The following is a 25,844-nucleotide window of genomic DNA, read 5'->3' as shown; positions in this document are numbered from 1 at the left end:
ATTAATCGTTGAATCTTTCAGATTTTGACCCCAATATTTAACCATCTGCTTGCATCTGTGGCCAAATATTCTTCCTTACTACCTACTTTTGTTACTCCTCCTATGTAAAACCAGTATTTGCATTTGTACGGCAGAGTCTATTCTTTTATCTCCCACCTGGATCATGTCCACCTGCCCACATACCAAATTCCACAGCATTGATATGTCGATTCCAACGGTCTCCCTTCCGAAATATGACACGCCATTTCGTCGGTAAAGAAGCGAACAGCACCCAGTCCAGATAAGGTCAGACCTGAATACCTGAAGAACCTGCCGTCTGTACTCATCAATACACTGGCTCAGCTTTTCACACGCTACCTGTCTGAATGCAAGGTTCCATCCCAATGGAAATCCAGCAGGACTGTTCTACTGTACAAGAAGGAAGACATCCATGACATTGGCAACTATTGCCCGATCTGCCTCTTGTCTGTCATCTACAAGCTGTTGACTCGTGTCATCCTGAATAGGAGTGGCAGAACAGTAGATGAAGAACAACCATGTGAACAAACCATGTTCTGAAAAGGATTCAGCATGATCGACCATTTCCACAGGGTAACCAAGCTCATTGAGGTTTCTCGGGAGTTCAAGATGCTGCTCTGTCTAACATTCTTTGATTTAAAGAAGAGCTTTAAGAAAATGTGTTGAATATAACTTCCCCATTTTTGTGTACAAACACTAAATTTTATTTCTATATATCCTGACATTTATAAAGGTGTTATTTTGCTTCCCAGTTGTGTGATTCTCAAAAATAGTGCCAGATCTTCTGTACCCTTTCTCAGAATTCTTGTGCAACAAGTACTGTAGGCATATTTAAAAAAGAAAAGAAAATGAATGTTATAAAATAAAAAAGATTTATTTCTATTCATAAAAAGGCCTTTGATTCTGTTGAGGCTGAAACAGTCATCGAAGCCCTAGCCAAACAGAGCATTCAAACTCAGTACATCAGGATCCTCCTTGAGCTGTAATATGGATTTACCACCAGGATCTCACCATTCTAAAGGAAGTGATCATCCATGTCAAGAGAGAGGTTCAGCAGGGTGATACCATTTCACCGAATCTCTTCAGTGCCGCCCTTGGGAACATCATGCGATGACTGGAATGGGAAGGACTGGGAGTGAAAATAGACGTTCAGCAACTGCACCACCTCCGCTTCGCTGATGACATCGTTGTGATAACACCAAACATTATCCAGGTGACACAAATGCTGGCTGACTTCGACTGTGAGTGTTGAAAGGTCAGACTGCAGCTGAATATCACGAAGACAATGTTTATGAGAAACGGTCTCATTCCTGACGTTCCATTCACTCTAAATGGAACGAACATATCTGAATGCAGCAGTTATGTGTACCTAGGTTGAGAAATCAGCATGACTAATGACCTGGCACCTGAGTTTGCACAGGAGGAAGAGAGCGGCTTGGAATGCCTTGAAGAGCGTCGAAGAAAGAGCTAAGAGGATGAAAAATCTCTGACTCCGGGCACATATCTTAGAGTCTTCGTTCTTCCTGCATTAACATATGCTGAGAGACCTGGGACCTATGAAAACAGGATGAGAACGCTATTCAGGTCTCCGAAAGAGGAATCAAAAGAGCTATGCTTGGAGTATCATGCTTCACTCAAGTGAGAGAAACAATATGGTGTTCCAATCTCTGTCAATGATCGAGAATCAGGGATGCTGTCTCATTTGCCAACACATCGAAAATCAGATAGGCTGGACACATAAAGCGATTTGGAAACAACCACTGGACTAGAGCCATTACTGACTGGATTCCATGGGATGTCAAAAGATCGTGTGGCTGCCCACCTACGAGATGTTCATACTTCTTCGTCAAGACCCTGAACGATCGGTTTGAGGCTCTTTGTGTTCCTGGAGAGAGTAGACGCCATTGGGCTACATTAGTGCACAACAGGGACGAATGGAGACGTTACTGGCACCCACTCGAGCTAATTGATGAGTAACAGGATGTCAAGTCATCAAGTGATCAAATGATTAAGTTATACATACTAATGGATTTTTGCTCTGGCCCTATATTGAAATAAATGCATCCCACTTTTAGTACATAAATACTATTCATTCCCAGTATGAGTTTTCCTGATAATAGACTTGTAAGTGATAGAGTAGATACAGTTTTTTGTTTCTGTGAATACCACCAGACTTTTTCTCAAACTGGACTTGGTTTTTTTTCCTATAGACCTATTTTCTATAATTATAGACCTATTTTCTATAATTCATATATATGAAATATTTAAAGTTTTAATTTAGCACTATGGCTTATCACATCTTATCTGTGATCTTCAATTAATTTGTGTATAGTTTAAAGCTAGGATCAAAGTTCATTTTTTTACAAATACCCAGTTGACTCAGTATAATCTAAAAGGTCATTTATCTTACTGTATTGCATTAGTACATTTATTATAAATCTTCTATATATGTGAGTCAGTTTCTGACATCTCTATTTGTTCCATTGTTCTATTTATTTTAGTCTGCCACCAATGCCAGACTGCCTAAATTATTGTACCTTCATAAGAAGGTAAGGTAAGGTAAAGGCCCTCCCGTTGATCGTCGATTTGCTCGAGCGGGCCCAGTAACGTCTCCATTGGAGACTTTGTTGTTACTGTGTCTGGCATATCCAGTACTCTCGTTAGCTTGCCGGGCTCTCCGAGAGGGGCGGAGGAATCGAACTCGGGTCGGCCATGTTGGCCGCTTGTAAGGCGAACGCCCTACCCGCCGTGCTATTAGAACTGTTACCCCAACTTTCAATTTTGGAATGCTCCACAGTCAAGGTCTTGTTCTTTTTCTGTATCTGAGCTCTTTCATTCAGTCTGATTACTTAAGACCTTACCTACTTTCCTGTTACTTCGAATTTATATCTTCTGTCCAGATTTAATCCCTTCTCTTTAAGTAAATTTATTGTCTGTTAAATATTTTATACTTGTTATCCTGATCAAGTTGAAATCATCATCTCTATTCCTGCACTCAATTTCTTGTAGCTTCCTCTAAGAATCTTAAAGTCAGTCTTTCCAATGGACAGGAATATTGCTCCTTGGTTGGAATCCAGCCCCATGAGCTGGAGGAGAAGGCAGCTGGGATAGAGAAGGGATCACTAAGTCAATGATGATTGGAGGGATCGCTCGGGATAGGAGATGTGTGCTGAAAGTAGATAAAGACAGAACATTATGGCCTCACAGTATCTGTGTTACAAACCATAATGCCCCAAAGTTGAAAGAGTAAAAAGGAAATTGTCTGCCACAGAGGCAGAGGCTGGGGTCATGGGGGTTGGCGGGAGGGATACTGGGGTCATCGATGGTGGAAAATGTACACTGGTGGAGGGGTGGGTGTTTGATAATTGTATGACTGAATCTCAATCATGAAATCTTTGTAAATTTATCTCACAGTGGTTCAATTTTAAAAAGTCAGTCTCAGGGATGGAGCAATAGCAGAGCGGGTAGGGTGTTTGCCTTGCACACAGCCAACCCGATTTTGATTCCCAGCATCCCATATGGTCCCCTGAGCACCTCCAGGGATAATTCCTCAGTGCAAGCAGAGCCAGGAGTAACCCCTGTACATCACAATGTATGACCCAAAAAGCCAAAAAAAGTCAGTCTCTCTCCTTTTGTATTTCATATATGATTCATGAAAAATATTTTATTAATTTTTTCAAATAGATCCATATTCTTAGTCAAATGATTAATATCTTCATTGCTGTCACAGTGGGATGGCTGTCATCTTTCCAAAAATAACTACTTCACTAGCCATTTAAAGATTAACCTGTTCCAGGTGCTGGAGCAATAGCACAGCGGGTAGGGCATTTGCCTTGCATGCGGCCAATCCGCGTTCAATTCCCAGCATCCCGTATGGTCCCCCAAAGCACCACCAGGAGTAATTCCTGAGTGAAAAGCCAGGAATAACCCCTGTGAGTAACCCCTGTGCATCGCCGGGTATGACCTGACCTAAAAAGCTAAAAAAAAAAAAAAATTAACCTGTTCCAACCTTTCAACTTAAATTCTATTGTAACAGCAGTTATTCACCCTTAAACTTTGTTTTACCATTTTTTAAATTTAATTGGATTCATTTTAAAATAAATTGATTTAGTTTATTTTAAATTTATTTTTGTTTAGGGCTGGAGCGATAGCACAGCGGGTAGGGCGTTTGCCTTACACGCGGCCAACATGGCCGACCCGAGTTCGATTCCTCCGCCCCTCTCGGAGAGCCCAGCAAGCTACCGAGAGTATTCGATATGCCAGACACAGTAACAACAAAAGTCTCTAATGGAGACGTTACTGGGCCCGCTTGAGCAAATCGACGATCAATGGGAGGGCCTTTACCTTTAGGAAGCATTGGTTTGCAAGACTGCAAGTATTCAGGTTTATAATTCTATCAGTGAAATAATTTGGTCTTTGTCTTTCTTCTGACTTTGCTTAGCATAGCACCCTCCATTTTCCCTCTTTTTTATTTAATCACCATAAATTTCAAAATTGCAAGGTTATTCATGATCTAGTTTCAATCATTACAGTATTCAAACACCAATCCCCCTTCACCTTCCCTCGACCAAAGTCCCTTTCCCCTCCCTTTGCCCAACCTGCCTCTGTGGCAGGCTCTTCAAGCCTACTTTTCAGCTTTTCATCTCCTTCACACACCCTAGTTTTACCTGTGTTGTATCTAAAGGCAAGATTGTAGATTTTCTTAAAGTTTGGTATTATATATGTACCACAACTTCATTGTCCACTCATTTGTCATGAATATTTAGGTTTTTTCCAGACCACTTTGAAAAGTACTGTGATGGAAATAGGTGTGCATATACATACATCTGTTTAAACAATGTTTTGTGTTCTTAAGATAGATAATAGCATTGGATTTGCTGTCATATGATAGGTCTGTTTTTAATTTTTTAAGACATCTCTGTTTTTTTCCTATAGGCTAAACCTGTTTACATTTCCACCAAAAGTGAATTCCACCAAGTTTCTTTTTCTCTACCATCCTTGTTTCTGACCCTCTTTTTATATAATCCATTCTCAGTGGTGTGAGTTATATCTCGCTGTTATTTTTATTTGCATTTCTGCAAGAATAAATGACAGTGACCATTTTTTTCTCTTGTGGATGACTTTTAAACTTTAAATCATATCTTTTTTTCTGTTTAAACTCTTCTGCTGCAGACTTAATTCACACAGTAAAACTCACAGTCTTTACAGTGGCCTATATGTTTTATGGTAAGCCATTTGTTATATCCTAGTAGCTCTCCCACCTAGCTCCCATTGCTCACTCTGCTACAGCATTTTGATCTCCTTGATGTTCCTTATATACACCAAGCATGGTTCTTTCTACTAGGAATGCTGTAACTGGTTATGTGCATACCACATTATTTTAAAAGTTTTGTCATATATAAACTCAGTAAAACCAATTCTGACCACTCTCATTTAAAAGTTCAAGCTTCCATTGTTTTTAGCACAGTGGAATTTATTGTGCCTCTTTCTCATAAAAATGTATAATAATTTGTAACATTCATTTATTTCTTGTTCCACTGGTAGAATGTGAGTACCATTGAAGGCATGACGTTTTTGCTATTTTCTTTACTAATGTTCTGTAAACACCTAGAACAGTGTTTGGTACATAGTAGGTACTCAATAAATATGAAATAGATTAATTCTAGCTCTAGACTTCTCTAACTGCACTGTAAGGTGAGAATGTTGTCCCTGAGTACTTCTTTTCAACCTACTTAAATAAGGTAGCCATACTTGTTCATGTAACATTTGTTTGTATTATGATTTTGTATAGGTGACAGAGGTGACACTTGCTTCAACTGTATTGGAACTGGTATTTCTGGGCCTCCTGGTCAACCTGGTTTGCCAGGTCTTCCAGGTCCTCCAGGTAAAATATTCTGCCTCTGAGAAACATTTTAGATATTTCTTGGCCATATTTTAATGCTCATAATTTTAGAATATATATAAAGGTTCCACTGAGATTTGAACTCAGATCGCTGGATTCAGAGTCCAGAATGCTACCTATTTCACCATTGCTCGATCGCATAGTGGGTAGGGCATTTGCCTTGCATGCGGCCGATCTGACTGACCCAGGTTTGATAATTCCGCCCCTCTTGGAGAGCCTGGCAAGCTACTGAGAGTATCTCACCGGCACAGCAAAGCCTGACAAGCTCCCCATGACGTATTCGATATGCCAAACACAGTAACAAGTGTCACAATGGAGATATTACTGGGCCCGTTCATGCAAATCGATGAACAACGGGAGGACAGTGACAGTGATATATATATATATATATATATATATATATATATATATTTTTATATGGAATTCTTCTATCTGCTATTGAATACATTGTGCTCTTATTTCTAATATTGAAGCTGCCATATTTCTTATTAAAGTATCATGCCATCATATCATTCCAGGAAAAGCATCTTCCTTATTTTACATATGTTGAGGGAAAGAATTCATATTGAATCAGATATTTTATTCAGAAAACTGGAGCTAAGTTCGTACTGCCTAATCTTATGTTTAGTTTTAGTGGCAGAGTTTATCATCATAGAAATGTATTATGGTGATATTAAAGAATATGGCTCTGGTGGTATTGGACAGACAGCTGCCAGTGTTTCTCTCTGTCAAGCTCCCCATTTGCAATCAAAACAATATTTCATATCCACTAGACCCACAATTTTTTGTTCAGCTCCCTCTTGGGATATCCCAATCTCATATTTTGAAATTGTACTTTATGTCTGCAAAGTACTTTATGTCTGCTTAGAGACTAGACACTAGCTAGATTTCTTATTATTCTCTCTAATGTGAGTATGAAGGAAACCAATTTGACTCTTGGAAATAGAGTTTTATTAAGCCCTATAACTGTCACTAGAAGATAATTATATAGCCTTGTGCATGAAGTCAAGTTTTCCTCAAATATAAGAGTGTATCAGAATTTTCTGGAGGTCTTTTAAAACTCAGATTCCTGGGGCCCACCCGAAAGTGTCCTATATACTACATATCTGGCATGTGGACCCAAGAATTAACTTTTCTAACTAGCAATGAGGTTATACTGATACAGATACCCCAGGATCTCATTTGAGAACCACTGCTTTAATAATATTTTCTTGAGTCTCTAAGGATAAAATATTTCTCACAAACCAAAGTTTAGAGAACTACAAGATAGTCATTGAGATGATAAAGACTTAAGAAAGATAAAAAGGTGGTAAGAATCTAAAAGAAATTGTTGAAGTCAGGACAAAGAATTATATGGAGCTTTAACTCATTTTCTCACTTATCAGTAGAATGATTATGAGAACCTGAGCACAACAATCTGTGTAGCATATGGGAATTTATCTATTGAGTTGGAAATAGGTAAGGACACAGTATTGTATATAAATGAAATGCTAGGGTTTACCTCAAAGAAGAGATGCTTTTATTTTGTTAACAGTGTAGAAAACTTTAAGATATGACATTGCATGGGATTATTTATTTTGAAATTTATCTGCTGATTTTTGTTTAATCTTTGGGCTGGAGCGATAGCACAGCGGTAGGGCGTTTGCCTTGCATGCAGCCAACATGGCCGACCCGAGTTCGATTCCTCCGCCCCTCTCGGAGAGCCCGGCAAGCTACCGAGAGCATCTCGCCTGCACGGCAGAGCCTGGCAAGCTACCCGTTACGTATTTGATATGCCAAACACAGTAACAACAAAGTCTCCAATGGAGACGTTACTGGGCCAGCTCGAGCAAATCGATGATCAACGGGAGGGCCTTTACTTTACTTACTTTACTTCGGGATTAAAGCTCATAGCTTACATTATGTTTTGTGTGTGTCAGGATCTCTTGGTTTCCCTGGACCAAAAGGTGAAAAGGGGCAAGCTGGTACAACTGGTCCCAAAGGACTAACAGTAAGTATTGAGTATATTATAAAAAGTGGAGAAATTCACTTACACTTTGATTTTCCCATATAGCACATGCCTCAGTTCATTCACTGTATACTAAATATTTTTGTATGGGTTTATGGGATAAATTAGGAAGAAGAAATGTTAAAAAGTACTGGAGTTAGACACTTAGCACAATAGTGGGTACAACACTTGATTTCCACACAGCTGACTTGGGTTCAATCCCCAGCACCACATATGCTCCTTAAAGCCCCTCTGGCTGTTATATCTGAGCACAAAGCCTGGAGTAAATCTTGAGCATAGCTGAAGGTATCCAAAAACAAATGATTTCTCTCTTTTTATTCCCTTAGGGAATACCAGGGGCTCCAGGGGCTCCAGGCTTTCCTGGATCTAAAGGTGAACCTGGTGACATCTACACTTACCCAGGAATGAAGGGTGACAAAGGAGAGTTGGGTCCCCCTGGATCTCCAGGACTTCCTGGTTTACCTGGGACTCCTGGACAGGATGGATTGCCAGGACTTCCTGGCCGCAAAGGAGAACCTGTGAGTCCATTTAATATTTTAAGTTTGATGATATCAGATTGTCACTAAGTGATGTTTCCTAGGTTGTTGTCAGTGCTGAGATGAGTACTTAATGTTTAAAGAATGTTTTGATATTTTGTAAATGAAAGAGTTTATTGACTTTGTAGAACTTCTTTGCACTCTTGTGTCAAAATTATTTTATAAATTCCTTTACCATAATATATTACTATGTTGCACTATGAAGGGGGTCAGGAAGTTCAAGTGTGTATGGGTCCATGCGCTTTTTATTATTTCATACCCTATATATCTGTATCTTATTTAAACCTGATAATAGACATTTTAGTAGGTTTTCAGGTATAATAAATTTAGAAATTATTATGAGTAGATAGTCAAATATACTTCATATCTTAGAATTTAAATGTTAATGAAGCCTTATTTTGTACAAAATACACATTCCAGGAAATTTATGTGGGAGGATATATTTTATAGAATGTTAATTAGAATGTAAACTTTTTGACTTATACTAGAATATAGGTTGCATAAGGGTATTTGACTATTTTTATTTTTTCCTGTCTCATCAGAACTTAACTTATAGTAGGAATTCAAAATAGTTGTTGAAGTTGTTAGTGACTTAAGTGGAGTTATTATACATCACATCTCATAATAATAACACGCAGCCTGTAAGGACTATGGCTGTATCATTTCTGTAATTGTATTCAGTAATATGAACCTATACATGACTGTTATATCTGTATGTTTTTTTATTAAAATTTTCAGGGTCAAATTGCTTTTAAGGGTGAAAGAGGTCCCCCTGGGAACCCAGGTTTGCCAGGTCTCCCAGGGAACATGGGGCCTATGGGCCCTCTTGGCATTGGGCCTCCAGGCCCAGTAGGTGAAAAAGGCATAAAAGGTATGGCAGGAGGTCCAGGTCAGCCAGGAATTCCAGGTGAGTTCACTATATTTTTGTTTTAATTTGGTGTCTAAAAGCAGAAATGACCCCCCCTTGGTTTTTTTTTTTTGGTACACGTTTGGTTTGCTTTCATGAAATGTATTTACCTGGCCACTTATGTTTACGTTTTACAGACATTCTTATCAAGGGAAAACTTTGCTTTTTATAAAAGAGTTCTTTATTTTTTTCTTTTTTATTGTTTTTTTAAAGTTTTGTTAGGATCACACTATGTGGTGTTTGAGGGCTACTACTGAATGAGGCTCAGTGGTTGCTTCTGTCAGTGGACCATGTGAAGCTGAAGATAGATCTTAAGGCATGCAAATCATGCACTCCAACCTTTTAAGCTATGTTCCTTTATTTTGTCTAGAGACCATGATACAAACTGTTAAGCTTAATTATAATGGAAACATGTGTAACAAACACATATGTTTTTAAAAAAATATTACTAGCATTCTGAAACACCCTATTTTCTGTGTTTTCTGATCATAATCCCTTTACATCTTTCCAAAGATATCCGTTGTTCTGAATTTTGTTTAATTTCCCTCCATTTACTTTCTGTATTTATCACTTAGACAAAGATCTATTTAAAAGTACTTTAGGCTAAACTTTGGTACATCTACACAATAAAGTACTATGTAGCTATTAAAAGATGAAGTCATGAAATTTACATACAAGAGGTACTACATGGAAAGTATCATGATAAGTGAAATGAGTCAGAGAGAGACATAGAAAGATTGCATTCATCTGGGGAATATAAGGTAACAAAATAGGAGACTAAGACCAAAGAACAGCCGAGATAAGTACCAGAAGGTTCACTTCATGGCTTGGAGGCCAGCCGCACACTCTAGGGGTAAAGGCAGCTCAGATAGAGAAGGGAGCACCAAGTAAAGGGTGTTGGGAGGAACCTACCAGTATGGAAAATGCAAGCTAAAAGTAGACTATAGACCAAACATGATCGCCACTCAATGACTCTTTTGCAGACCACAGCACTCAAAAAGAGAGAGAGAACAAAAAGGATGCCCTGACACAGAGGCAGTGTGGGATGGGGGAGATGGGAGGTGGGATCTATACTGGGATCATTGGTGGTGGAGAATGGGCACTGGTGGAGGGATGGGTATTCGATCATTGTATAACTGAAACCCAAGCACAAAAATTTGTAAGTCTACAACTGTACCTCATGGTGTTTCACTAATAAAAATTTTAAAAAATAAAGGGGCTGGAGTGATAGTGCAGAGGGCCGGGTGTTTGCCTTGCACGTGGCCAACCCGGGTTCGATTCCCAGCATCCCATATGGTCCCCTGAGCACCCGCAGAAGTAATTCCTGAGTGAATGAGCCAGGAGTAACCCTTGTGCATCGCCAGTTGTGACCCCAAAAACAAAGAAGAAATAAATAAAATATATAACTTTTAAAAAAGTACTTTATATAGCTAGAATCTGGAAAAAACCTGAGTGCCCGACAACAGATGACTGGTTAAAGAAACTTTGGTACATCTACACAATGGAGTACTATGTAAATGTAAGAAAAGATGAAGTAATAAAATTTACATACAAGTGGTACTACATCGAAAGTATCATGCTAAGTGAAATGAGTCAGAAAGAGAGGGACATACATAGAAAGAATGCATTCATCTGGGGAACATAAGGTAACAAAATAGGAGACTAACACCCAAAAATAGCCGAGATAAGTACCAGGAGGTTCACTTCATGGCTTGGAGGCCAGCCGCAAACGCTGGGGGAAAAGGCAGCTCGGATAACGAAGGGAGCACCAAGTAAACGGTGTTGGGAGGATCCTCCCAGGATGGGAGATGCATGCTCTATGTAGACTATAGACTGAACATGATTGCCACTCAATGCCTTTTTTGCAGGCCACAGCACCTAAAAGGAGAGAGAGAACAAAAGGAGAGAGAGAACAAAGGCAGGTGGGATGGGGGGTTGGGGGGAGGGATACTGGGATCAGTGGTGGTGGAGAATGGGCACTGGTGGAGAGATGGGTACTCGATCATTGTATGACTGAAATCCAAGCTCAAAAATTTGTAAGTCTACAACTGTACCTCATGTTGTTTCACTAATAAAAAAAATAAAATTGAAAATAAAAAAATAAAAATAAAAAAAGTACTTTAGGTTAATGAGATAGTACAGAGGCTACGATATATGTCTTGCATACAGTCAACCTCGGTTTAATCTCTAGCACCACAATTATGGTCCCTGAGCACTTCCATAAGTGACTCCTGAGCACAGAGCCAAAAGTAGCCCCTAAGTAGTATTTCATATGGCTCTAAAGAGAAACCAACCCTAAAAAGTAATTTAATTATGTTTCTTTTTGAACTTCACATAATGGAAAAATAGATTAAGTGTTTTTATGTTAACTTCATATAGCTAGATTACATTTTATTAGGGTATAGTAACTATACCATTTTGTTTATGATTGTATATCATAGTTTGTTTACCCACTCTGTTGTTAGTGGACAGTATTATAGTCATCTATATCCAAGATTTGGGTTTTACAATTTCAGTTTTGTGATCAATCAATCAGTGGTCAATCATAGTCTCCTGTAAGGTGTTCTTTGGGCCTCACCAGGTGATGTTCAGAACTTCTGACTCTATACTCAGGAATCACACTTGGTGATGCGCTGTGGACCTTATGCAGTACCCGGGATAAAACCCAGGTCAGCTACATACGAGTCAAACAACTTAAACCCTATACAACCTCTGCGACCCCACAGCCGTATTGAAAATATGTTAGTTATTTATATTATTGTAATTGTTTTAGCTGGACCGATAATACAGCAGTAGGGTGTTTGCCTTGCACGCAGCCGGCCCAGCTGACCCGGGTTTGATTCCTCCGCCCCTCTCAGAGAGCCCGGCGAGCTACCGAGAATATCTCTCCCACACGGCAAAGCCAGGCAAGCTACCCGTGATGTATTTGATATGCCAAACACAGTAACAAGTCTCACAATGGAGACATTAATGGGCCCACTCGAGCAAATCGATGAACAACAGGAGGACAGTGCTACAGTGTTTTATTATTATTATTTATATGCCTAAATTAAAATTTATATATATTTATATTCCATATGGGCTGGAACGATAGCACAGCGGTAGGGCATTTGCCTTGTGCGCAGCCAGCCAGGCCAAGCCGGGTTCGATTTCTCCGCCCCTCTTGGAGAGCCCAGCAAGTTACTGAGAGTATCTCACCCGCACGGCAAAGCCTGGCAAGCTACCCGTGATATATTCAATAAGCCAAACACAGTAACAGCAATTCTCACAATGGAGATGTTACTGGGCCCGCTTGAGCAAAATCGATGAACAACGGGAGGACAGTGACAGTGATATTCCATATATGTATATAAAAACTAGGGCATATCAGTTTCTATGCTCTACATGATTTTAGATGTACACTAAAATATTTTTTTCTTTTTTAAATTTTTATTAGTGAAACACCATGAGGTACAGTTGTAGACTTACAAATTTTTGTGCTTGGGTTTCGATTATACAACGATCAAATACCCATCCCTCCACCAGTGCCCATTTTCCATTACCATGGATCCCAGTATCCCTACTACCCCCATCCCCCACATCCCACCCTGCCTCTGTGGAAGGGCATTCCCTTTTGTTCTCTCTCTCCTTTTGGGTGTTGTGGTCTGCAAAAGAGGCATTGAGTGGCAATCTTATTCGGTCTATAGTCTGCTTTCAGCATGCATCTCCCATCCTGGGAGGATCCTCCAAACACCCTTTATTTGGTGCTCCCTTCTCTATCCGAGCTGCCTTTTCCCCTAGCATGCCCAGCTGACCTCTAAGCCATGAAGTGAACCTCCTGGTACTTATCTCGGTTGTTCTTGGGTATTAATCTCCTATTTTGTTACTTTATGCCCTCCAGATGAATGCAATCTTTTTTATGTCTGTCCCTCTCTTTCTGACTCATTTCACTTAGCATGATACTTTTTTGCCAGTTCAGGTCTAGTGTGATTAATGCTTTGATCTGCATTCTCTTATATATGGCTGGTGGGCATACCATGTGTACATACCTGTGGGGCAAAGTAGAAAACTATGGCTCGTGGACCAAATCTTTTCCACCACATGTTGCTGTAAATTAAATTTTGATTTGGAATTACCCATACCCACTCATTACAGTCCTATAGTTTCTTTCACACAATAGCAAAATATTTGCTGCTAAATCTGTAAAGCCCACAAAGCCTAAAGTATTTGCTATCTTGTCATTTACAGAGAAGAAAAATTGACAATCCTTGGATTAAGATACATATTTAAGATTTTATATTCTCAGTTAATGAAGTAAAGTGTCTTACTAATACTTCTATACTATGTTTAGACATATTATTCTAAACTTTGTTCACACCAGCAGCATTAGAAATTTTTCTGTTTACATCTTCATAGGGACTCAGTTATCAGACTGCCTCCACATTTTACCAATTTGTTGAATGTGATATATATCAGAGCAGTTTTACTTGCATTTATATAATTCCATTAAAACTTAGCACTTGTTCATATATTTATTGGTTATTTGAATTTCCTTTTGTGAAATGCCCATTAAGTGTCCTGTTCATTTTTGTATTGAATATTTTTCTTTCTATTGATTGACTTTTGAAGATGCGGTTGAGGATAGTTTCTGCATATTCTGTATTAGATAAGTTTATTTTTACAAATCTTCATTATGACTTTCAACTTTCAAGCCCTGTATTTTCCTATGTACAACCTATAATTATTACAAATTAAAAATTTATCACTTGGGCTGGAACAATAATATAGTGACTAGGGTGCTTGCCTTGCACACAACCTACCCAGGTTTGATCCCAAAATCCACGTAGTTCCCCACACACCACCAGGAGTAATCTTTTAAGTGCAGATCCAGGAGTACTCCATGAGTACTACCAGATGTGGCCCCCAAACCAAAATAAATAAATCTTTTGCTACTAAAAAATAAAATTGCCTCACAGTAAAATCTAAGAAATCCTTTGTCCTGAGCTTATTTCAGTTAATGAGCACTGCACTGTACTGTCCTCCCGTTGTTCATTGATTTCCTTGAGCAGGCCCAGTAACGTCTCCATCGTGAAACTTATTGTTACTGTGTTTGGCATATTGAATACATCACGGGTAGCTTACCAGACTTTGCCATGTGGACAAGATACTCTCGGGAGCTTGCCGGGCTCTCCAAGAGGGGCGGAGGTATTGAACCCGGCTCAGCCAGGCCAGCTGTGTTTCCACACAGGGCAAACACCCTACCGCAGTTAATGAGAAGTAGGTTTATTTTGGGCCTTGCACACATAAAACCCAAGGTACCATTAGTAAATAAAAAAGACTACTTTTCATTTCAGTTTGGCATTTTAGACTCTTTTGACATATATTAAAAATATTTTTATAAGTACCATCCTCAATCATAGATGCTTTTAAATTATAATCAACCTCTCTGAAATTGCATTTTTTTAAAAAGTTAAAAAATAGAAATAAATTGCATCTTTCTGCTTGGTATTATTCTTGAATATATAATGTGAGATTTTTTGGTATATTTTATGAGTTTTTTTTCAAGGATTATAATTTTTTGCTTTTATTTAAAATATCAATTTTAATTTTGGTTTCAATTAAATATTTTAGTCAGGTCACCCTCATCTCAGTCACTATTGTTTCTGTTTTATTTATTTCTTAGGTCAAAAGGGTGATCCAGGTCAGACCATAACTCAGCCAGGGAAGCCTGGCCTACCTGGTAACCCAGGTAAAGATGGTGAAGCAGGTCTTCCAGGTATGTGATGAATTTATTTAACCACACTTTTAACACTTACTGGCTTCCTTATTGGAATTTTTTTCAAATAATTACTATCTCCCCATAGGTGAACCTGGACTCCCAGGACAGCCAGGCTTGCCAGGACTACCTGGCAGCAAAGGAGAACCAGGCATGCCTGGAATTGGACTTCCTGGACCTCCAGGTCCCAAAGGTATGTAGAAATGGATATCAGGAAAGGCAAGTTAGCTCGTTGAATATAGCATGAAAAAGAACTTAGCATGTGATTTTGGAAATGAGGTAAAAAATAATTTCACATATTTCGTGATATAATAGCAATGTAGCACTGTCCTCCTGTTGTTCATAGTTTGCTCAAGCAGGCACCAGTAATGTCTCCATTGTGAGACTTATTACCATTTTTGGCATATCGAATACACCACAGGGAGCTTGCCAGGCGGACAGGATACACTCAGTAGCTTGCTGGGTTTTCTGAGAGGGACGGAGGAATCGAACCTGGGTTGGCCGCATGCAAGGCAAATGTCCTACCTGCTGTGCTATCACTCCAGCCCATCTTGATATAGTAAATTCAATAAACAAAACATCCTTATTGAATTTTTATTATACACTGTAAGGAATATAAATAAAAATCACATAGCCTAAGCACTAAAATTTCATTGACTAAAACACTTCATAAAATATCTAAATCATAACTACATAAAATTATATATAAGTTTTAAAAATCACAATTTTTTTCAGTGTTTGTATTGTATTCTTGCGTTTTTGTACAGTTCCTGATGCATAATAAACAGTCATTATATTGTTATTAAATGAGATGCCTTTACCTTTACCTATATTAAACAGAAAATATATTTATTGATCACATAATCCAAATTTTTTCTAAATCATATTCATGGTGTTTATGAGAAATTTTAGTGCTGTTACTTACATATTTATTTATTCTTTACAGAATTTATTCTAACCAAACAAGAGTATGCATTGATCTGAGAATGAGTCTTAAGTACATACTTATTCATTTAAAATAAACTATTTCAAAAGTGTCAGATTTAAATTCATGTGTTTGTAATATCTGAAACTGATTTTAGCTCACTTCCAAAATTATATGGTGGGTTGTTTTTCATGCTTTGTTCAACTATAAAAGGAAAACAATGTTCTAAATTTTTGTGGACGGTTGAATTCTTATGGTTAATTGTATCTTACTATATAAATATCCTTAATTTTTCTTCAGATGAGCATGTAAACCGCATACATACATTAGATCTCTGAAAATGTTTGCATCACTAAATGATTGAGAAGGAATATCATATATCTGTAAGAACTGTTCCTAACAATGTCAGTTTAGTCTTAACATCTAATTGTGCTTTAGTCAGTGACTTGTATTGGGTATGATAAAAATGTGGACTTGGGCATCTTTTATAGAGTTTCTTCTCTTAGGATATTAAAAATAATATAATTTTACAGGTTATCCTGGAATTCCAGGACCCCCAGGAGTACCTGGGATACCTGGAAGAAGTGGTGTAGAAGGTCCTCCTGGGCTACCAGGCTTTCCAGGTCCAAAGGTCTGGAACATTTTAATTAATATTTTTCAATCTCTTTTATGTTCTTTATTCTTAGTCTACATGTTGATTTAGATTTGCCAAGTGCTCACTGTAATATATAAATAAAAACTATAACGTATTTCCATTAAAAATTTAATATAAAATTCTTTAATGATCTAAGATGCCATATTAGAAACAAAGTTCCTAACGCTGTTTCAGAGTGGATTGTTATTTAACGTGATGAAATGAAAGATTAGACTATAATCATTACCTTCCCTGATCTACTATGTACTACCTCTGTCCATTTAATTGCTGTCTCTGCCTGGGAGATAGTTGGTTGAAATGCTTAATATTGTATCTAGAGTTTTCCATTCTGTTTTCTTCTCTCCCCATTTCATCCTAGATACAGAAAGCAAATCGCTGCTATTGACTTAGATATACTACTACTGTAGCACTATAGCACTGTCCTCCTATTGTTCATCGATTTGCTTGAGCGGGCCCAGTAACGCCTCCATTATGAGACTTGTTACTGTGTTTGGCATATCAAATACGTCACGGGTAGCTTGCCAGGCTTTGCCGTGCAGGCAAGATACTCTCAGTAGCTTCCCGGGCTCTCCGAGAGGGGAGGAGGAATCGATCCAGGCTCGGCCGGGCCGGTGTCTTGCAAGGCAAATGCCCTACTGCTGTGCTATCGCTCCAGCCCGTACTACTAATAATAATAGTAATATAATCATATATTAATATCCCGTTTGAATTACTTTCCATTCCTTTCATTCTATTTTAGCTAAACTTAACATTTTTCAGTCAGCCTACAGAGAAGTGTTGTGATATGTTATTATCTTGATTGTTCCTGAATTTTCCATGTTGAACTTGTTTAAACTTCCTTATTTCATGGAAAGAACAATTGATCATGATTCCAGGTTTCATAGGAAACCACTTTCGTATTGATTGTTTCATTTTTATCCTGAATCATTTCAATGAATACAAAAATAAACAGAATAATGCAGTGAATTTTCATATACTCCTTAACCAGATTAAAATTATCAAGACTACCACAGTTGTTTCAACTTTTGCTAAAGTATTTTAGTCCAGAGCTTAATGCAATGTAATTTAATCTGTAAATACTTAAGAATTCATCCTAAGGAAATGGATGTTTTAAACAAAAAATACAATGCTATTTATTTTTGTCAATTAAAATTAGTTATCATAAAAACTGTCTATAATCACAGTTTTTACTTGGGAAAATTGAGTTAGGAGAGTATCCCAAGTGGTGCTCAAAGACCTAGGGTTACTCTCAGAAGTTCTCTGACAAGTGTTGCCAAATGGTTGAATGCTAAGGGATGTATGATCCAGTCCTGCTCATTCCCACAGTGTCAGAGTCCAGCCAGGACTTTCTTGGCAGTAGCACTGCTCAGGTAAACATGTAATATCGAAATCAAACTGGGATTGCATACATGGAATGCATGTGGCCAGACTCCCCCTGTAATAGTTCCCCATCTCAAAGCTTCTTTAATCTTATGCTTTCTTTACTTGTCCTACTACCAGTCCAACACATCTAATTTGTTTTACTAAACAAATTTCTACCCTTGCAGTTTTTTCTTTCTCTACAGTTTACAAATTATTTTCCATACAATTATTCTTCCTCTTCCCACCAGGAAAAAAAGGTAGTAACATTTTATCCTGTTGATACTCTGATAAAAGTCTCACTAAATGAACATCAAGAAAGTCATGAGATGTTTTCTTGTCTTTCGTCATGTGTATATTCAAGGGAGAACCAGGAGTTGCTTTACCTGGACAACCAGGACCTCCAGGACTCCCAGGCATCAAAGGAACACTTGGCCCAAAAGGGGACCGAGGTTTCCCAGGTCCTCCAGGTCCTCCAGGACAAACTGGCTTGGATGGAATGCCTGGATCTAAAGGTATGAGGACTGTTGCTAGACTTAATTTGTTTTTAACTTTTGTAGAAATTGAATCTATTTGGAAGGGTTAATAGGTGGAAAATCCAATTGCTGGAAGGTTTATGCTATGACTCAGACACTGTTTTTTTTTAATTCGTTCTATTTCTTTGAATTTCATTTTGGGGCCACACCCAGAAGTGCTTAGGACTTATTTATGGACTTATACTCAAAGGTCACTGTTGGCAGTTCTTGAGCGATGATATGTGGTGAATAAGATAAAATGCAGGTTAAAAACCTATGTACAAGGTGAACACCTTACCTGCTGTGGCCTCATTGGTCAAAATTCTTTTCTTTCTTCTTTTATTATTGAATTACTATGAGGTACATAATTTTAAAAGTTGTTCATGATTGAGTTATAGGCATACAATGAGTTATAGGCATACCCATTCCTTCACCAGTATACATTTTCCACCCCCCACACCCCATTTTCTTCTCATCCATCTCCCGCCTGCCTCTATGGCAAATACTTATTCTCTTATGTTTCCTCCTCCACCTCCTCCTCCTATCTCTCTCTCTCTTGCTCGTTCACTCTTTTGCTCTCTAATTTTCTCTCTTTCACTCCTTGTTAGGCATTGTGGTTTGCAATACTATTACTGAAATGTTATCATGTAAATCATTTTACCTCCTTTCATTACTCAGTTCTTCTCCAGAGTGATCATTTCCAGTTACCATTATCATAGTAGTTCCTTCTCTATCCTCACTGCACTCCCCTACAACTTGTGGCAAGTTTTCTACCTTGAATCACTCCTCCTTGCTATTTCTTCCACTGTCTTATTCTCAGACTATTTTTATATCCCACAAATAACTGTGATCATTCTATATCTGTCTCCTTTTCACTTATTAAACTCAGCATTATACTCTGTGTTTACCCATTTATAAACAAATTTCATGACTTCATTTTTTTTGTAAAGGCTTCATAGTATTACATTATAAAGAAGTACCATAGTTTCTTTATCCAGTCATCTGTTCTCAGTTACTTGGGTTGTTTCCAGATTCTGACCATTGTGAATTGTGCTGCAATGAACATAGCGTAAATAAATGGCTTTTCTGCACTTCTAGGGTAAATTGCCAGGCTAGAGCGATAGCACAGTGGTAGGGCGTTTGCCTTGCACGCGCCTGACCGGGCCAAGCCGAATTTGATTCCTCCACCCCTTTCGGAGAGCCCTGCAATCTACCAAGAATATCCCACCCACACGGTCGAGCCTGGAAAGTTACCCCTGGTGTATTCGATATGCCAAACACAGTAACAACAAGTCTCACAATGGAGATGTTACTGGGTCTGCTGGAGCAAATCTATGAACAACAGGAGGACAGTGCTACAGTGCTACAGGGTATATTCCAAGGAGATGTATTGATGGATCATATGGAAGCTTAATTTCTAATTTTTTTGAGTAATGCCAATATTGTTTCCAAAATGGTTAGACCAGTTGACATTCCTATCAGCAATCAATGATAGTCCCCTTTTCACTGCATCCTCGCCGGATCTATTCTCATTCTTTTTGATGCATGCCAGTAGCTATGGTGTGAGATGATATCTCACTATTTTTTTTTGATTTTCAACTCCCTGATTATTAGTTATGTAGAGAATTTTTCATGTGCTTTTTGGCCATTTGTATTTCTCCTTTGAAGAAGGTTTTGTTCATTTCTACTCCCCATTTTTAAAGATGTTAGGTTCTACCAATACCTTGTACATCTTGGATATTAATCCCTTATCAAATGGGTGTTGGGTAAATAATTTTTCCCATTCTGTGGGATGTTTTTGTATCCAGGTCATCATTTCCTTTGAGATGCAAAAGCTTCTTAGCTTAATGTAGTTTAGTTTGTTTATCTTTAATTCCTCTTGCTTGGTCAGTGGTGTTTCATCCTTGATGATGCCTTTAGATTCAGTGTCATGGAGAGTTCTGCTTATCTTTCATCTACGCACTTTTATAGTTTCAGGTCTAATATGGCCCTTGATATATTTTTCTTGCCTAATTGCTATGGCGAGTGATTGCAGTACTATATTGAATTGAAGTGGTTGAGAATGATCATACTTGTCTTCTGCATAGTCTTAGAGGGAAAACTTTTAGTTTTTCCCCATTGAATATAGTGTTTTGCTCTGGTATTGTGGTTAATGGCTTTGACTATTTCAAGGAAAGTACATTCAATTCCCATTTTGAGAATTTTAAACATGAATGGGTGCTGGGTCTTGTTAAACACTTTCTCTGTATCTGTTGATATGATCATATGATTTTTTATTGATATCGTGTATGATCTTCGTCAACGCTCAAGAATCAGGGACGCTGTCTCATTTTCCAAGACATCAAAAATCAGATGGGCTGGACACGTAATGAGGTTTACAGACAACCGCTGCACTAGAGCCATTACTGATTGGATTCCACGGGACATCAAAAGATCACGTGGACACCCACCTATAAGATGGTCAGACTTCTTCGTCAAGACCCTAAATGATCGGTTTGAGGCTCTGCATGTTCCTAGAACGAACAGATACCATTCGGCTACACTAGCACGCAACCGGGATGAATGGAGACGTTACTGGCACCCGCTCGAATAAATCGATGAATAACGGGGATTAAGTGATTAAGTGATTAAGTGATCGTGTATGATGTTGATTGACAGGCACCTCACCACGATATTAATCGATTGCCTCGAGCAGGCCCCAGTAACGTCTCTTTCATCCTAGCCCTGAGATTATATTCAGGGCTCTTTAGGAGAATGAGACCCATCATTGTTACTGGTATTTGGCATATTTGGTAGGCCACGGGGAGTTTGCCAGACTCTGCCCTGTGGGCAGGCTACATTCGACAGCCTGCAAGTTTGTCCAAAGTAGGAATGAGATAATAAGATGTCGCGCAGCCGCGAATGCGGCCGCGCGGTTCTGGGATCTGGAATTTATAGTCCCTGAGTCTTGGCCGCTGATGGGATTACACGGCGCCAGGGGGCCAGGTGGTGGGTCTGACCCCCGCCTACTGGAATTTGGAGGATCTGGGTGGAAGATGCTCGACTCCAATTCGAGTAGGCTTGGAGGTCTCGGCCCCGGAACCCGCGTGGCTTTGTCCCTCTGCCAGTACCTTCAGGTGTGCGGAGAGTGGTCTCAGCATGGTGGTGGCTGGTCCTGGAGGTCTCCGGCTGCCGTAGCCCTGGCCGGGGCGGGGAGGAAAGCTCAACCCGCTCCCCTCCAAGGGACTCCGGGAAGGAACACCCAGGCGCGGGGGCAGAGACTGCACTGCTCTCGTCCGGAATCTGGATTTTATAGTCTCTGAGTCTTGGCTGCTGATGGGATTACATGGCGCCAGGGGGCCAGGTGGTGGGTGTGACCCCCGCCTACTGGAATTTGGAGGATCTGGGTGGAAGATGCTCGACTCCAATTCGAGTAGGCTTGGAGGTCTTGGCCCCGGAACCCGCGTGGCTTTGTCCCTCTGCCAGTACCTTCAGGTGTGCGGAGAGTGGTCTCAGCATGGTGGTGGCTGGTCCTGGAGGTCTCCGGCTGCCGTAGCCCTGGCCGGGGCGGGGAGGAAAACTCAACCCGCTCCCCTCCAAGGGACTCCGGGAAGGAACACTGAGGCGCGGGGGCAGAGACTGCAGTGCTCTCGTCCGGGATTTGGATTTTATAGTTTCTGAGTCTTGGCCGCTGATGGGATTACATGGCGCCAGGGGGCCAGGTGGTGGGTGTGACCCCCGCCTACTGGAATTTGGAGGATCTGGGTGGAAGATGCTCGACTCCAATTCGAGTAGGCTTGGAGGTCTCGGCCCCGGAACCCGCGTGGCTTTGACCCTCTGCCAGTACCTTCAGGTGTGCGGAGAGTGGTCTCAGCATGGTGGTGGCTGGTCCTGGAGGTCTCCGGCTGCCGTAGCCCTGGCCGGGGCGGGGAGGAAAACTCAAGCCGCTCCCCTCCAAGGGACTCCGGGAAGGAACACCCAGGCGCGGGGGCAGAGACTGCACTGCTCTCGTCCGGAATCTGGATTTTATAGTCTCTGAGTCTTGGCCGCTGATGGGATTACACGGCGCCAGGGGGCCAGGTGGTGGGTTTGACCCCCGCCTACTGGAATTTGGAGGATCTGGGTGGAAGATGCTCGACTCCAATTCGAGTAGGCTTGGAGGTCTCGGCCCCGGAACCCGCGTGGCTTTGTCCCTCTGCCAGTACCTTCAGGTGTGCGGAGAGTGGTCTCAGCATGGTGGTGGCTGGTCCTGGAGGTCTCCGGCTGCCGTAGCCCTGGCCGGGGCGGGGAGGAAAGCTCAACCCGCTCCCCTCCAAGGGACTCCGGGAAGGAACACCGAGGCGCGGGGGCAGAGACTGCACTGCTCTCGTCCGGGATCTGGATTTTATAGTTTCTGAGTCTTGGCCGCTGATGGGATTACACGGCGCCAGGGGGCCAGGTGGTGGGTGTGACCCCCGCCTACTGGAATTTGGAGGATCTGGGTGGAAGATGCTCGACTCCAATTCGAGTAAGCTTGGAGGTCTCGGCCCCGGAACCCGCGTGGCTTTGTCCCTCTGCCAGTACCTTCAGGTGTGCGGAGAGTGGTCTCAGCATGGTGGTGGCTGGTCCTGGAGGTCTCCGGCTGCCGTAGCCCTGGCCGGGGCGGGGAGGAAAGCTCAACCCGCTCCCCTCCAAGGGACTCCGGGAAGGAACACCGAGGCGCGGGGGCAGAGACTGCACTGCTCTCGTCCGGGATCTGGATTTTATAGTTTCTGAGTCTTGGCCGCTGATGGGATTACACGGCGCCAGGGGGCCAGGTGGTGGGTGTGACCCCCGCCTACTGGAATTTGGAGGATCTGGGTGGAAGATGCTCGACTCCAATTCGAGTAGGCTTGGAGGTCTCGGCCCCGGAACCCGCGTGGCTTTGTCCCTCTGCCAGTACCTTCAGGTGTGCGGAGAGTGGTCTCAGCATGGTGGTGGCTGGTCCTGGAGGTCTCCGGCTGCCGTAGCCCTGGCCGGGGCGGGGAGGAAAGCTCAACCCGCTCCCCTCCAAGGGACTCCGGGAAGGAACACCGAGGCGCGGGGGCAGAGACTGCACTGCTCTCGTCCGGGATCTGGATTTTATAGTCTCTGAGTCTTGGCCGCTGATGGGATTACACGGCGCCAGGGGGCCAGGTGGTGGGTGTGACCCCCGCCTACTGGAATTTGGAGGATCTGGGTGGAAGATGCTCGACTCCAATTCGAGTAGGCTTGGAGGTCTCGGCCCCGGAACCCGCGTGGCTTTGTCCCTCTGCCAGTACCTTCAGGTGTGCGGAGAGTGGTCTCAGCATGGTGGTGGCTGGTCCTGGAGGTCTCCGGCTGCCGTAGCCCTGGCCGGGGCGGGGAGGAAAGCTCAACCCGCTCCCCTCCAAGGGACTCCGGGAAGGAACACCCAGGCGCGGGGGCAGAGACTGCACTGCTCTCGTCCGGGATCTGGATTTTATAGTCTCTGAGTCTTGGCCGCTGATGGGATTACACGGCGCCAGGGGGCCAGGTGGTGGGTGTGACCCCCGCCTACTGGAATTTGGAGGATCTGGGTGGAAGATGCTCGACTCCAATTCGAGTAGGCTTGGAGGTCTCGGCCCCGGAACCCGCGTGGCTTTGTCCCTCTGCCAGTACCTTCAGGTGTGCGGAGAGTGGTCTCAGCATGGTGGTGGCTGGTCCTGGAGGTCTCCGGCTGCCGTAGCCCTGGCCGGGGTGGGGAGGAAAGCTCAACCCGCTCCCCTCCAAGGGACTCCGGGAAGAAACACCGAGGCGCGGGGGCAGAGACTGCACTGCTCTCGTCCGGAATCTGGATTTTATAGTCTCTGAGTCTTGGCCGCTGATGGGATTACACGGCGCCAGGGGGCCAGGTGGTGGGTGTGACCACGATATTAACCTGTTAAAAATTCAGATATGCCGGTTTTGTGACTGAAATCTCCAGATTTTCTCTGAGTCGAGATGGGCTGCCTTCCTCCACTTCCATATACTCCTGGAAGCACTGGCAGTCACCCCCCACGAGCCAACTTCAGCACCTTGATGGGGCCATAGAGTTGGTTTTGGATTGTGTAAGCAAGCAGTTGCCATGGGTATCTACTTGGCCAGGCACCAGGCAAGACCCACCCCCTCTCCAATTTACCCAGTCCGTTCAGCCTTGCACAGGTGTAGGATTAACTGCAGCTTTTTATATCTTTGGAGATTTACCTATGGGTCTCTGAAGCTAAGCCGATAAATGAGCTTGTGTAGCTGAGCCAGAGGTAGTTTGTGGACATAGCTCCCCCATCCCTAACTTTTGGCTTTTTAATTTCTCAAGAAACTTAGTCCTAAATTGTTGGGGTCAGGCCAGAGGCATGGTAACAATGTTGGGGTATTAGGAAGCCTAAGTCACCATCAGGCTGTTGATGCACTCACCCAAAAGGTAGAGATTGACATGCTGGTGGCACCACACCCCATGGTTTATGATCTTTTTAATGAATTTTTGGATTATGTTGGCTAGTATTTTGCTTAAGATTATTGTTTCTATGTTCATCAAGCATATCAGCCTGTAATTTTCGGGGGAGGGGGCGGGCAGGGTGTATCTCTCCTCTTTTGTCATTAAAGTAATGTTTACTTCATTCAAACTATTTAAGAATGTTTCTGTTGCTTTAATTTCCTGGAATAGCTTGAAAAGGATTGGCAGTAGGTCTTCATTAGAGGTTTAAAAGAATTAATTAGTAGATCTTTATTGTAGGTTTGAAAGAATTAACTAGTGAATCCATCTGGGCCGAGGGTTTTGTTTTGGGAAAACTTTTTTGATTACCATTTCAATTTCCTTGATAGTGATAAGTCTGTTCTAATATTCCAAATCATCTTGGTTCAGCCTTGGGAGTTTATAAGAGTCCAGGAATTTATCCATTTCTTCTAGATTCTCTCATTTCATGGCATAAAAATTCTCAGTCCCTTATGATCCTTTGAATTTCTATGGTGTCTAATGTTATGTCTCCACTTTGATTTTAATTCAGTTTATTATTGTTCTCTTTCTTTGTGAGTCTTGCTATTGGTTGTTTGATTTTTTTAATTTTTTCTTTTTTTACCTTTTTATAAATTTATTTATTGAATCGCAGAGAGAGCAGTTACAAAGCTTTCGGGTTTAAGTCTCAGTCATACAATGATGAAACACCCGTCCCTTCACCAGTGCCCATTTTCCACCACCCAAACCCCCAGTATACCCCGCATCCCACACCCTCCCGTTACCTGTGGGGCAGATGACTTCCACATTACTCTCTTTCTACTTTGATCACATTCAATA

The 25,844-nt window shown here is 41.4% G+C and overlaps 1 protein-coding gene across 1 annotated transcript in view; it reads left to right on the top strand.

The window, feature by feature from the left end:
* COL4A5 (collagen type IV alpha 5 chain) overlaps nt 1-25,844 on the top strand; it is a 289,563-nt gene that overhangs the window by 175,646 nt on the left and 88,073 nt on the right. Inside the window, exons 22-29 of the mRNA XM_056125710.1 lie at nt 5,810-5,902; nt 7,840-7,910; nt 8,255-8,446; nt 9,203-9,371; nt 15,034-15,126; nt 15,215-15,319; nt 16,585-16,682; nt 18,430-18,580. Of these exons, the coding sequence (XP_055981685.1) occupies nt 5,810-5,902; nt 7,840-7,910; nt 8,255-8,446; nt 9,203-9,371; nt 15,034-15,126; nt 15,215-15,319; nt 16,585-16,682; nt 18,430-18,580 (972 nt within the window). The remainder of the gene's footprint in view (nt 1-5,809; nt 5,903-7,839; nt 7,911-8,254; nt 8,447-9,202; nt 9,372-15,033; nt 15,127-15,214; nt 15,320-16,584; nt 16,683-18,429; nt 18,581-25,844) is intronic.

This window comes from Sorex fumeus, unplaced genomic scaffold, assembly GCF_029834395.1.
Source record: "Sorex fumeus unplaced genomic scaffold, SorFum_2.1 ptg000058l, whole genome shotgun sequence".
Classification (NCBI taxonomy): domain Eukaryota; kingdom Metazoa; phylum Chordata; class Mammalia; order Eulipotyphla; family Soricidae; genus Sorex; species Sorex fumeus.
Note: the sequence above shows the minus strand (reverse complement) of the source record. Positions and strands in the feature narration are given on the sequence as shown.